The sequence below is a fragment of the Amblyraja radiata genome, chromosome 10 (assembly GCF_010909765.2).
Source record: "Amblyraja radiata isolate CabotCenter1 chromosome 10, sAmbRad1.1.pri, whole genome shotgun sequence".
Lineage (NCBI taxonomy): Eukaryota > Metazoa > Chordata > Chondrichthyes > Rajiformes > Rajidae > Amblyraja > Amblyraja radiata.
In genome coordinates this window covers 20,795,410-20,809,335 of record NC_045965.1, presented here as the reverse complement: position 1 = coordinate 20,809,335, position 13,926 = coordinate 20,795,410, and the positions used below count along the sequence as shown (strand labels likewise).

Below are 13,926 nucleotides of genomic sequence, written 5' to 3'. Positions count from 1 at the left end.
GTCGAGACTCTGCGCACGCCCGTCGAGGCGGTGCGTAAGGCCTCAATGCGGCTGAGGGCCGGTAGGCCGTTGCCGCGCAGAATTTTTGGACAGTGTCAGTTTTTTGGAGCCCCGCGCGATGTCGGGACCAGCTCCGCACAACTCCATACGGCTCCGGCGATCGAAGTGGGACCGGCCCCGTGAGGTCGTTCGGCTCAAGCGACCACATTAGGTTGTGCTTACCGCATGCAGTCTCATGCTAGTGGGACAGGCCCTTAAGACTATCGTGTTATGTGCTCTTTATTAATTGTATGGCTGTATGGCGACCACACATTTCACTGTACCAATTGGTACACGTGACAAATAAATGTATCTTGTACCCCATCTTCTCTAGCTCTGCTTCCCACACCAGGAGTGCTGCATCTACTATTTTCCAGTCCGGTGAAACCTTTTAGGAATCTAGTGAACGTTGCACAATGATAACCAATTGATCCACTAATGTTGTAGCCATCTATTTAACATCTTGAGAAAGAAGCCATCAGATCTATGGAATTAGTCCACCCTCAGCCCATTAACTAGCCCAATACATTTTCCCAGTGATATTAATCGTGATAGGTTCCTCACCACAGCTTACAAATAGCTTCATAATGCTATTAAATAATTTATTTGAATAAAAGAAAACATTCGGAAACTGCTTTAATATATTCATGTGTGTTTACAACAATGATAATATTTGAGCATTTTATTTTGTGGAAAATCTATGATTAATCAAATAATATAAAAATCATCCAGACTAATAAACCGAGACTACATATGTGCTTCTGCAGGAGTTAAATCCTGCATGGCACCAATACCCGTTTGTCAAAACTTCTTTTAAAGACCCACTCAGAAAGATGCTGGAATTGGATGCCAAATATACTCTAAATATACTCTGAGTCTGAAGAAGGGTTTCAGCCCGAAACGTTGCCTATTTCCTTTGCTCCATAGATGCTGTTGCACCCTCTGAGTTTCTCCAGCAGTTTTGCGTACCTTCGATTTTCCAGCATCTGCAGTTCCTTCTTAAATACTCTAAAATATGTTCATTTTAAGATAATCTTCCCCTTTCTCATTTCCTCTAAAAATATATATATATATAGAGAGCACTGAAGTGATGTAGAAGAAACATGTCAAAGGATTGGAAAGAAAAAAAAAAGAAGAAGTATTTACATATTGTACACAGAATAGGAATGTGAGGACAATGTCAGCATGGGGTGTGGGGATTAGGTCAATGGATGGGGATTGGGGTGTGTTGGGTAATAGTCGTGGCGGAGATTGGGTTGGGGCTGGAGTAAGGTGTAAATTATTCTGGTCAGAATGTGGTAAAAAATTGGAGAGACAATCAGACCTAGGTCAGGGGCTATCGGCCGTAGGGATGATCATGGGGCCTGAGGAGATCAACAGTGATATGGGCAAAGTGGGATGACCAACAAGAGCTACTACTTTGGGCTTCCCAGTAGTAACCAGTATGAGATCATTCCACCTGTAAATAACATCACACTCCTTTAGCTGAAGTCCGCTACTACATATGAGACAACAGCAGACTCTGTTCAAAGCTGGGCACACAAAGGTTTTGGGGTAATTGCTAACTTGTCCACTTCCATTTGATTTATGCCATGCGGCAGGAAGGGAGAGAAAAAGGGAAATTAATTTTTCTCAAAACAAGCTACCATACCTTCCAGACTCTCTCTGGGATGCCTGTGCAGTATTTTACTTCATACTGGAGCAGGTATGGTTCAGAACTTGGGCTTGACCAGCTAAGGTTGAAAATTCCTTCAACTGTCATTTCCGTCCGTAGATTAATGGGAGGATTTACCTTAACTGCAAAATAAAAAGTTAAAAAAACACTGGTACAATTAAGCTGTCATTACACAGAGAGCCAGCGCACAGATCAAATTAAAAAAATTAGCTACTTTCAGTATTTCCGTTCCCCCACCACTAATGAAACATTTTCTCACACAGAGGGAGCTCGGTTCCGAGGTTCCACTAATCCAAATACTAAGGTTAGTCGAAAATGAGAAACAGTAGGAATATATGGCCCACATTATGCTGTGAAATCTTAACTTTACCTTTATTAGAAAAAAAGTCAATAAATCACAATATTCTGTAGTTGTGGCGTACCACAGCTGTCATAGACATTAACACTGGATCATCAGGCAGATCCATTTATTTATTTATTTTGGGGTAGACTTGATTTTCCTTCGTATGCTGCCTGCCAGCTGTAGCATTTCCTGAGCACTTTGTCAATTGCAGTCCACTTTGTGCGACTGAGAGGTTCCAAGATTAAATTAAAGTTTAATTTCCTCTTTTTTTTATTAATTCCCCGTGTGATGCTGGCAGCTCATTCGGTTACATAAGGTAAAATCAGAAAACAGTCATTCCAGAGTTTTAGATTGCAAATATATATCTGGTCAATAAAAAGGACAATGCTGCATTTGGCGAGAAGTAGAAGGAAGCAATGGGAGTGAGGACAGAAAATGCCAAAATTATGAAAGAGCTGCTTTGAAGGAAGGGGCAATGAGAAGCCAGCCCGTTGGGTCAAACAATGGACAATGTTTAAACAAGATGTGCAGGGCAAGCTTTTTTTGTACACACAGGTACCAGGAACGTGCTGCCAGGGATGGTGGTAAAGGCAGGCATGATAGTGGCATTTAACATAGAAAATAGTTGCAGGAAGGGCCATTCAGCCCTTCGAGCCAGCACCGCCATTCAATATGTTCATAGCTGATCATCCAAAATTAGTACGCCATTCCTACTTTTTTCCCATATCCCTTGATACCATTAGCCCCAAGAGCCAAATCTAACTCTCTCTTGAAAACATCCAGTGAATTGGCCTCCACTGCCTGAAGAGGCCTTTAGATTGGAACATAAATTTCCAGTGAATTAAAGGGTCTGAATTACCTGCAGGCAGATGAGATTAGTTTAACTTGGCATTATGTTTGCCAAAAGGCCTGTTCTATGTTCTTTATCTAATGTGGGCACAGCTGCAACATGCTAGGAGAATAAATCCCTGTTTTGGGAAAGCTGGGGTTCCTCCAGCTATAGTTGCCATGCCGCCAATGTCAACTCTCCCAACCAGATCCCAGTTTACCTAGTGATTTGCTTGCAATCCACCAGCCCCATGAGTGAAAAGGAATGGGCAAGGGAAGAATATCCAGTTACATCTGCAGGCTGCAATTCATCCGTTGAAAGGTTTGTTCAAACAGTGGCATATGAATATTTGTAAAAAAAAAAAATACAACTCTCCAAAAAATACGTTCTTTCCTACCTTTGCTGGATAACCTCCGACTTCCCAAGAACAATATTATGAGGTGCCCAACAGCAGTATATTTAAAATATTGATTCCACACAAACCTCCCGTCTGTAAATTCTTGGGATGTGCGAGAGCCTGGAAGCTGGGAATATGAATTCACTGAAAAAGTGTTTGGATCCATAGAAGTCCAAAAAATTTACGAAATCTCAAACTCTACACTAAACCAAGCGTCTTGAGTTGAACTGGAAGTTGGCTGTGGCAGTCGGCAACCAACAATAATACTGGAAAAATGTTACTGAGTTTACCTCATCAATTTCCCTCTACCTTGCAGGAGATCCATGAATAATCTAGCGAAGTGTAATATTCCCTATATTGGTTAACCAGAAATGCCACATAATTGGGCTGCAATATGGAATGGCTGACTTTAAATATTTTTCAAAGGTACTGTATTTTTTGCAAAAACAGTTATTGATTTTATTCTCCTCATTTTAAGTGAAATCCCCAAACATTTACTGCCCTAAGTGTGCTCCATCCAAATTCATAGTTACCTCACAACTTCCAAAATGTTCAATCATGCAAAAGAAATGAACAGACAGAATCAAAAAGCAAGTTACTTTCCTTGAACTGATTCACTTACTCTTTTTTCCCCCACAATCAACTGTCTTTAAAAGGATGTATCATTTTATCTCTGCATTCCATTTCAGGCTTCATGAAATTAAATACAAAGATGTTTATAACTTTTAACATTGCGAGAGCATAATTGTCTCCAGACTCACCTACATTTATTGGAGTTACTAACATCATAGGTGACTGTAAGGATCCTGAATCGGTTATCAGCTCTATCCAAATGAGATACTTGCGATTCAGATCAAGGGCAGATATGGTGCATTTAATTACATGCTGCTGTAGACAGTTACTAACGCAAGTCGAAACATTGCTTTCCTTCTGGTCAAAATACCTGTAAATAACAGAAGCAAAGTACAACTCAAGGCCCAACCCTGGACAGAATGGGGAAGTCAAAGAAGGCCTTTATTCTTCAAGATCAGCAAACACAGCATCTTAAAACAAAGACCAAGCCATAAACACTCAGCACACGGGGTAATAGCTGCAGTTAACGGTCCTGGCATGGGCTCTTATTTGAAACCTAATCATTTATTTTTGTAAGCTCATTGTACTCAGACAATTCTGAAGTTACATTCATGGATCAACAATAATGGTTGGCTGATGTACGAGCAGATGGTCGGAAGCTGTGGAACTGTTCTCCATCCTGAAGCAGCACTCTTAGAAAAACAAAACAGGAATAGGACGATGGGTCAATAAAGCATGAATGCCTCTTGAGGGGAGGGTGTTCAGACCCATTCTGAAAGATTTTCAAAGAAGCACAACGCTAACTAAAATAAACCTCCAGGAAGATTCATTTTTTTAAAGTTGATGTTATTTAAAATTTAGCAGATTCTTTCCTCAGAAGTGTTTTGTGGATTGTTAGTAGAAATATTATAACTACCTCCATTAAAAATCACAATCAACTGACTCCAATCTACCCTCACCTCAATATGCAAACAACATGATCCTTGATGACTTTTAAAACTAAGAATATGTTTTAGTTTTTAGTTTTAGAGATACAGCGCGGAAACAGGCCCTTCGGCCCACCGAGCCTGCTCCGACCAACAATTCCCGCACATTAACACTATCTACACGCACTAGGGACAACTTTACAATTATACCAAGTCAATTAACCTAAAAACCTGTATGTTTTTGGAGTGTGAGAGGAAACCCTCGCAGTCACGGCGAGAATGTACTTTTACTTACAGCAGGTCCCGATGCTTCATTCTGTACTTTGCAAATGTGTGCATCTTCCAATCTTGTGGGTTCAATGTACAGATAAACAGTGTCAGGTCTTCATGTGCCCAACACCTGATGTCCATTCTGATACCTGAAAAGAATAAACGATTGATAAAAATCTTACAAAATCCAAGAACCAAACAAGTTCATGAAAGAATAATGTTAAAGAGTTTGCAAGATGATTTAACTAATACACTACAATGGTCTTGTGTACAAAAGTACCCAGTAATCGAAAATCATTCATGTTGAGCCAAAGCATCCCAACTTTCATCACTAATGGCCTTGGCTTAGGAAGTACTGGACATACTGTATATTGACCCAGTCCTCCTTCAATTAATAGGGCCATTAAAAAACAGCTCTCATTAATGTGCTACTCACCCCTGCTGTAACTATCAGAATCATCTCAGGAATATACAGGTCGTCCCAGTTTTTACAGACATGCTTCATCAGTTTTGTCCATATTATCCATAAAATACACTCAATAAGGTAACAATACCTCTACCACATTGTAATGAATGGCATCAAAAACACACAAGACTGATTAGAAAGAATAATTGCTAAAAGTGGAGAGGGTAAACTAGTTCTGCAGTTAGTAGGAACAAACACATGCATGTTTGTCAGAATTTTGAATTTATTGATATAATGGGAGCTTGTTCATATATAGGGGTGTGCGTAAGTCTGGTGTTCATTTCCCAGAGATGGCCTGAAATCACTTTAACCACAAATAAACTGTCAGGTTTGAAAATGAGCCCATGCCTGAAATGTTAACTGCAGATAATTCCTTAGCCACTGAGTGTTTACAGATTGATATTTGTTTGTTTTAAGACCTTGTGTTTGCTGATCAAGTGAAGTCAAATTCATATGATGCAGCATGGTATCTGGGTGTGTGATAGCATCATCAGTTTGCACCAGAATGCAAGCAAGATTTTTCATGGTACGTCTCCCTCACTTATTTGTTCATATGACGATAAACTCCACTGTACACAACTCAAAATGTTATTAAAATTCCAACTGGTTCACCACTGTTCTTCAGGAAAAGAAAATCATTGTCCCTCAAAGTAAAGCTCCCATCTCACCCACTAGAATCTCTCATGCACTACAGCACTTCAAGAACCTGGACTCTTAAGTTAAAACCCCAAAATTCAAAACAGATAAACTACCTTCTTCCTCCCAAAGATGGTTCTTGAAGTACCGTAGATGTTAAAATTTACCAACATGCTACATTAGTCAAGTTACTCTGAGCAACAAAGAAACTATTATGAAGTTGCAATGGTGCCATCAATATGGTTCAATAGTTCTTTATTGTCATGTATGCACAACACAGTGAAATTCTTTTGCACAACCACAAATGCATCGCCATATTTTGGCACTTTTTACAAGAGAAGAAAAACAGTCCACAGTCGGCTTCATGTGTTGGAAGTACCAGAGTGCCCCCGATCCAGGTATGCCCAGGTAAGCCATAGGCTGCTGCAGCCCCACGACCTTACGTCCCTCTCCTCTGTCGACCGCTTTTATGTCACGGGGGCACCTCCTGCAGCCAACTTTGAAGGCACTGGAGGCAATACCCTGGTCATCCTCCTATCAACCCACTCCTCGCAACTGTCACCACCAGGGGCTCCCTCTCATACATACTGTATACATGTTATGTGTATAGTCGGATCACCAATTTGGAACATAGAAACATAAAAAATAGGTGCAGGAGTAGGCCATTCGGCCCTTCGAGCCTGCACCGCCATTCAATAGGATCATGGCTGATCATCCAACTCAGTATCTTGTACCTGCCTTCTCTCCATACCCCCTGATCCTTTTAGCCACAAGGGCCACATCTAACTCCCTCTTAAATATAGCCAATGAACTGGCCTCAACTACCCTCTGTGGCAGAGAATTCCAGAGATTCACCACTCTCTGTGTGAAAAATGTTTTTCTCATCTCGGTCCTAAAGGATTTCCCATTTATCCTTAAACTGTGACCCCTTGTCCTGGACTTCCCCAACATTGGGAACAATCTTCCTGCATCTAGCCCGTCCAACCCCTTAAGAATTTTGTACGTTTCTATAAGCAACCTCTTGGGGTCTCTCTCGGGATTAATAGTAAATGCCCACCTGAGGGGTTCACTCGCATTTCAAAATGTCATTTATGTAAAAAACGTTTATGAGGCTGGATCGATTCAATAGAGCAGTAATGTGGATGACCCAGCGCCTTGAACTGTTGGAGTCCATGAGACGTTCTAGCTGGTGAGATTGGAGTTTTACCTGGAGCGACAGTGATTTATGTTTCCTGAAAAACAGTGGTGAACCCATTGGAATTGAGGAAAAGCTCAGTTGCATTTTCTTTGATATGCATGTTGCATTTCTGGTGTTGATTTTTACCGTGGTTGAAACAACCAGCATTTATATAAACAGTTGTGCGGTCTCAAAGAAATTTACTGTTAGTCAAATTTGGAGTGAGATTCTGAAAAGAATTTTGGAATTTTAATGAGTTTATGAGCAATCCCACTGAATAGTAAGTATTTTCCCAGAAGTATTCTGTAGTGAAGTAGACATTAAGCTATACAAATATAATCTCAGGATTAAACTGTATACATTTTGTTTCATAACAATTATCATTACCATGTTACTACAGGTACAACCATGAATTTCCATAATGAAGTGACAGTATTACACAGCTCTTCAATCTTAAGATAAAAATCACCCTGCAATATACTAACCAAAAACATAAAAAGATTAATTCAGAATTGTATTAAATATAATGTAATGCAAGATAAAATCCACATAGTAGCAAAATAGTAACACTTAAATTATGGCTCTAACGATATTGTGTTCCATTCTTAAAATTGAAGTTCCAAATGTTTAAATGTTATTTTAATCATAAATCGTTCAACATTTCCCCAATTTCACAGCATTTCAACTGATAAACGATCCAAATTCTGAAGTAGATTCATTTTATTTATATATATATATTTCAATTAGAAAGAACTTCAGCAAAGTTAGCATTCCAAAATTAAAACCAGATAAACTATTATCCTCCTGCCTAAGATTGTTCTAGAGATAGATGGTGATATTTGCCGACAAGCCACATTAAATTGTCAAGTTACACTGAGCAGCAAATAATCTGTTATAAAGCAGCAATGGTGCCATCTATAGTTAAAGTCTGATCCACTGTTTAGAGCACGAAAACATTTCCAAAGCACTTGCTGATTTTTGTCGGTCTGTAATTAACCTTTACTACAATGAACCATTTCAGTTCTGGTACTTAATATATTCACAAACTTTGGACATGTTCAATACCGAAAGGCAATGAGACAGAGATGTTGAAACAAGATCACAATCAGAATCACATATTTAGGTGTTTTCATGGTTGGTGGTTACACCTAATTCAATGTATACATTTTGCATTTGTAGCAGCACTCATCTTAAAGCGAGTAGGTTGCAGATTCAAACCTATTGCAGCTAGTTCTGCTATAACTTGTGTTTCCATGCACAGATTGGATATAACATGAGTGATGAATTAGGGAACACTATTTGCATTACACAGACCAAATTGGTTATAACACAGTTTTGATTGGGAACTAGGGAAGCACTTCAAAATAATTTTGGAAATTGGCAAGCGGAAATATAGGTGTCTTGGATTTAACCAATATAGGGGAAAACAACTTTTTTTCATATAACCTCCCAGCAGCAATCAGACACCTTTGTCTCTTTAGAACACTGCTGCTACTACAACCACAGGTGGCCATTGAAACTGATAACAATCACTTCTATGGACACTTGTGCAATGATACTCTATTAAACAATGTAACATGCAACCATTAGTATTTTACTTTGCCGGCACAAAAATAACATAGCTATTAAAAGACCTTTAGATTTTAAAAACCCCGCAGAAAAAAATAACTTTATTATTGCAAGCCTGAAACTCCCCAGCCCCTAACCCACTTTCCCCCATTGGCACAATAGTTTTATAACACCATTTTATATAACACAAGGCTTCTTGTCCTGTAGGGGGCGCTCCTCTGTGTGCAGCCATGTCAGCAGCGCGTCAGTTTTTCCAGCTTTTTTTAATTTTTTAGTATGTTTTAAAGTGTGTATTTTGTGTTTCTTCGTGTGTTTTGTGTGGGGGGTGGTGTGGGGGGGGTAAGGGGGAAACCGCTTTGGTCGCCTCCTCCATGGAGAGGCGACTTTATCCAGGTCGCCTCCCCCGTGGCCTAACATCAAGGATCGACGCGGCCTTTCCCGGAGACGCGCCCGGGGCTTCAGCGGCGGGCGCAGCGTGGACTCTCGGCGTGGAGCGGGTGAGCCCTCGCTGGGGCTCGCTGGAGGGGAGCGCTCCGTTTCGCTGGCCCGGGGCAGCCGGCAGCCTGAAGTCGCAGCTTGAAGCCGCGGTCTGCAGAGCTCCAGCTGGTGCAGCGTCTACAGCCCGGGATCTCACGTTGGGGACCCGGGGGAAGAAGAAGCCATCACTGCCGGCCCGCAGCCAACTTCTACCGCGGGTGCGGCATGGACTTACCATCACCCCTGGAGGGGAGCTTCGACCGCCGGCCCTGCAGTCTACGGTGCTTCTGGCTGCGGCGGGAACTTTAAATCTCGACCGCCGGCCTGCGGCCTACAACAATCTAAAGCCGCGGTCTCCGGTGAGGAAGAGCCGATCCTGGACTGACTGGACTCTGGTCCTGTACACGGGGGGGAAATGGAGGAGGACTGGCCAAATTTTTTGTGCCTTCCACCACAGTGATGAATGCTGTGGTGGATGTTTGTGTTACAGTTTTATTGTGTGTTCTTTATTATTGTACTGCTGCTGACAACCCAAATTTCCACCAACCCTGGTTGTGTGGCAAATAAATTATATCTATCTATCTATCTTCTTAGGAACACAACTGGTAGTTATAGCAGAACATAAAATGCTGGAGTAACTCAGGGCAGCATTTCTGGAGAGAAGGAATGGGTGACGATTTGGGTTGAGACCCTTCTTCAGAAGTTATAGCAGGACTACCAGTATAGGGAAATAGACACGTAATCTAGTGTATAATTTCAGATGGTACTTTAAAGTGGATGTAGAAGACACCTTGGCAAAATGTTAAGAACGGGAGAGTTCTTCCACTCTCCTTGCTAACATTTATTCTTCATTCAATATCACAAAACATATTATGCACTATTTATTGATATAATATGTTATACTACGTAATAACTATAATGCAACTGTTTTTCATTACTTAAGGGATTTGTAATGTAATGAGAAATGAAAGCAGCTGTATAAACACGAGTTATTTTTTCAATTAAAAATCTGATCAGTAGTTCAAGTTGTAGAAATGAGAATGTTCTGGACATTTTTGTCAATTCTTCCTCCTAATCTATTTATTAAAGTAGGTGTTATAAGGAATCAATAAATATTTTTATTGTTATAAACAGCTTTTTTAAATTAAAGGTTGGTTTTGTAGTTTGAATAAAATGATAGCGAGTCTACCTATTATCCCATGTCAATTAAAGTATTTGCAACGCTCTTGAATGTTTTACATTCTAGAACTCATTTCACATTTCATGGTAGAATGAAAAGCAGGCATCTTTGATTTAAAAATATATGGCCTTAAAAATATGAAAAATAATGATGAATAGACATTGCAAAAAGGCGTGCAAAAAGAGATGATATAGGTTTTTATAGATGAAGTAAACGAGAATCCTAAGTGACCCTACAAGAATATTAAGAGCAAAAGGGTAACTAAGAGGTTAAGGATTAATGTGGTCATCTCATATGTGGAGCCACAGAAGAGTAAGTTAACCTATGATGAGTACAGTGTGCCTGTACTCGCTGGAGTTTAGAAGAATGAGGGGGTACCTCTGAAACATACAGAATAGTGAAAAGCTTGGATAGAGTGGATGTGGAGAGGATGTTTCCACTAGTGGGAGAGTCTAGGACTAGAGGTCATAGCCTCAGAATTAAAGGACGGGTCTTTTAGGAAGGAGATGAGAAGAAATTTCTTTAGTCAGAGGGTGGTGAATCTGTGGAATTCTGCCACAGAAGGCTGTGGAGGACAGGTCAGTGGATATTTTTATGGCAGAGATAAGTAGATTCTGATTTAGTAGAGGTATTAGAGGTGTTGGGGAGAAGGCAGGAGAATGGGATTTGACGGGAGAGATAGATCAGCCAGAAGGATGAAAATTAATTTTCCACTTCAGTACACATCTAGCCAGATTGAAGTCATTCTTGCCTTTGAGTAATTTGCGCTTTGAACAACTATGAATTCATTTCTGGTAACACCAATTCACATGTGGAACAGGTCAAAAGCAAGAAAACATTAAAAATCGTGCCCATCTGTTTTCGTGAGCAAAGCTTTGTTCCAAATAGCTTGCAGATTAGTCCAGTACTTTCAAGTATTGAGAGATGGTGCAACATGCTTCCCTCATTAATAGTTCCATCCAAGACCTCAGGAAATTGCAGGGAATTGTGGATGCTGCCCAGACTATCACACAAACCAAATCTCCTTCCATTGACTCCATCTACACTTCACACACGCGGCATCCCACCAGCATAATCAAAAATGAGTCTCACCCTGGTCACTGCGCCTTCTCTCCTGTCCCACCAGGCAAGAGGCTCAGAAGTCTGAAAATACATACCTCCAGATTCAGGGACTACTTCTTCACAGCTGTTATCAGGCAACTGAACCATCCTATCAACAAATAGACAGCAGTCCTGATCTACTACCCACCTTAATGGAGACAGACAAACTTGATCTTTAATTGGACTTTACCTTGCACTAAACATTATTCCCTTCATCATGCATCTGTACACTGTAGTCGGCTCAATTGTAATCATGTATAAGTTTTCCGCTGAGTGGCTAGCGCACAACAAAAAGCTTTTCACTGTACCTCGCTACACGTGACAATAAAATATACTAAATGGAAATAAACTGAATAATTCCATTCCAAATAGATCCATTTTGCATTGATCATCTTAATTTCACCACAAAACACATACTAGATGGAAACATCTAAAGCACCACACATTTCTGGAGGCTCAGCACGTATCATGAGAAAATGGTTTGCTTAATCCTTAAATATGTGCACTTTTTTTTTTTTAAAGGAAGATTTTCTCATTTCTAATAAATGAGCAGCAACTTTACAACTAAGGTACTACTCAAATACTAACCAGATATTTTGGACAATTAACTTGCTTCAGACTTGGGCCAAGCTGCAACTTAGCTGGGTTGAAGTAGTTATAGTTCTGGGTTTACAATCCTTCAAAGACTATTTAGACACTGCAGCATTCATTTTAGAGAAATCTACATTTAGAAGTTCATGCACTGAAATAACTGAAAGCTAGTGGAAAGAGACCAAAAAAAGCTAATGGAAAGTAAACCTCTAAAACTGGAAGGTGTACACCTGCACAGGGCTCTGGTTGTATCCCACCTGGAGCACTGGGTTTAGCTTTGCCCACAGTTTCAGATATATAATAACTGGCAATTATAGATGTGAATAGCTCAATGTTCTTTGAAGAAGTTAAGGGCCTGTCCCACGAGCATGCGACTGCATGCGGCAAGCGCGACCAAACCAGAGGCAGGGGCCGCGCGGAGGTTGAGTGATCCCCGTACAGGGCCTGTCTCGCCAGCATGCGACTGCATGCGGCGAGCACGACCAAACCGGAAGCGGGGGCCGCGCGGAGGTCGAGCGATCCCGTAAGAGTTGACGTGAAGTTCGAGAGAAGTCCGCGGGAAGTTTGTGCTAGGCGTACGGCGTCAAGACGCTGCGTACGGCATCGAGACGCTGCGCACGCCCGTCTAGGTGGTGCGTACGGCCTCAATGTGGCTGCTGGCCGACAGGCCGTTGCCGCGCGGAATTTTTGGACAGTATCAGCTTTTCGGAGCCCCGTGCAATGTCGGGACCAGCTCCGCACAACTTCATAGGGCTCCGGCAATCGAAGTGGGACCGGCCCCGCGAGGCCGTATGGCTCAAGCGACCACGTTAGGTCGCGCTTCCGCATGCAGTTGCATGCTCGTGGGACAGGCCCTTAAGTAGTAGGACAGACAAACGAAAGGCAGTGGATGTTGTTTACCTAGAATTTCAGAAAGCCTTTGATACGGTGTCACATATGAGGCTGCCAAGTTGGCTGGATGGCAGAAGGCCAAGAGTGGCTTTTGCTTGTTGGCTGCCCATGGCTAGCGCAGTTCCGCAGTGGTCGGTGCTGGGGCCGCTACTCTTCACGTTGTATATTGATGATTTGGATGAGGGGATTAAAGGCTTTGTGGCCAGGTTTGCCGATGATGTACGAAAATAGATGGCAGGGCAGGTAGTGGGGGGAAAGCAGGGGCTCTGCAGAAGGACATGGACAGGTTGGCCACCCACAAAGCCACCCACTGAATGCCATTCTACGTCCGTATCGTGCTTGCGTGTCTGCAGGTAAGGAGCTGTACATTTTCTCCGAGAAACATTACCCACTGGGTAAATGACACTTGGCTGTAACTTACAGATTGTCAACATTTTCATACAATGGCCTTAAATCAAATATGTCTCAAGCTCCATGCCCAAAGGCACAAGTTACAATTTTACAAAATGTCAGTGAGGGACCAGAATGCCCAGTGCAGGGCCCAGAGATGGAAGTCAGTAAGAGAGGTGCCGAGTCTGAAAGGGAGGTGATCAGGTTGCAAGACACTGAACAACAGTTACAGGCAGCAAATTTACTTCTCAGCAACTCAAAGCATTTGCTGGATGCTGGACATTCTTAAACTTGAGACTTCTACTGCATGTCCAAAATAAAATGTACACAACACTATCATCTCCAGATTAAGGTCAAATTTAAACACCTGTGTCAAATGTAAGTTTCTTTGTTGAC

The 13,926-nt window shown here is 41.5% G+C and overlaps 1 protein-coding gene across 1 annotated transcript in view; it reads right to left on the bottom strand.

Annotated features, from left to right (window-relative positions):
- The window catches only part of lepr (leptin receptor), an 87,009-nt gene that overhangs the window by 54,857 nt on the left and 18,226 nt on the right, over nt 1-13,926 (bottom strand). Inside the window, 3 exon segments of the mRNA XM_033029136.1 lie at nt 1,691-1,836; nt 4,045-4,226; nt 5,078-5,201. Coding sequence (XP_032885027.1) covers nt 1,691-1,836; nt 4,045-4,226; nt 5,078-5,201 — 452 coding nt within the window.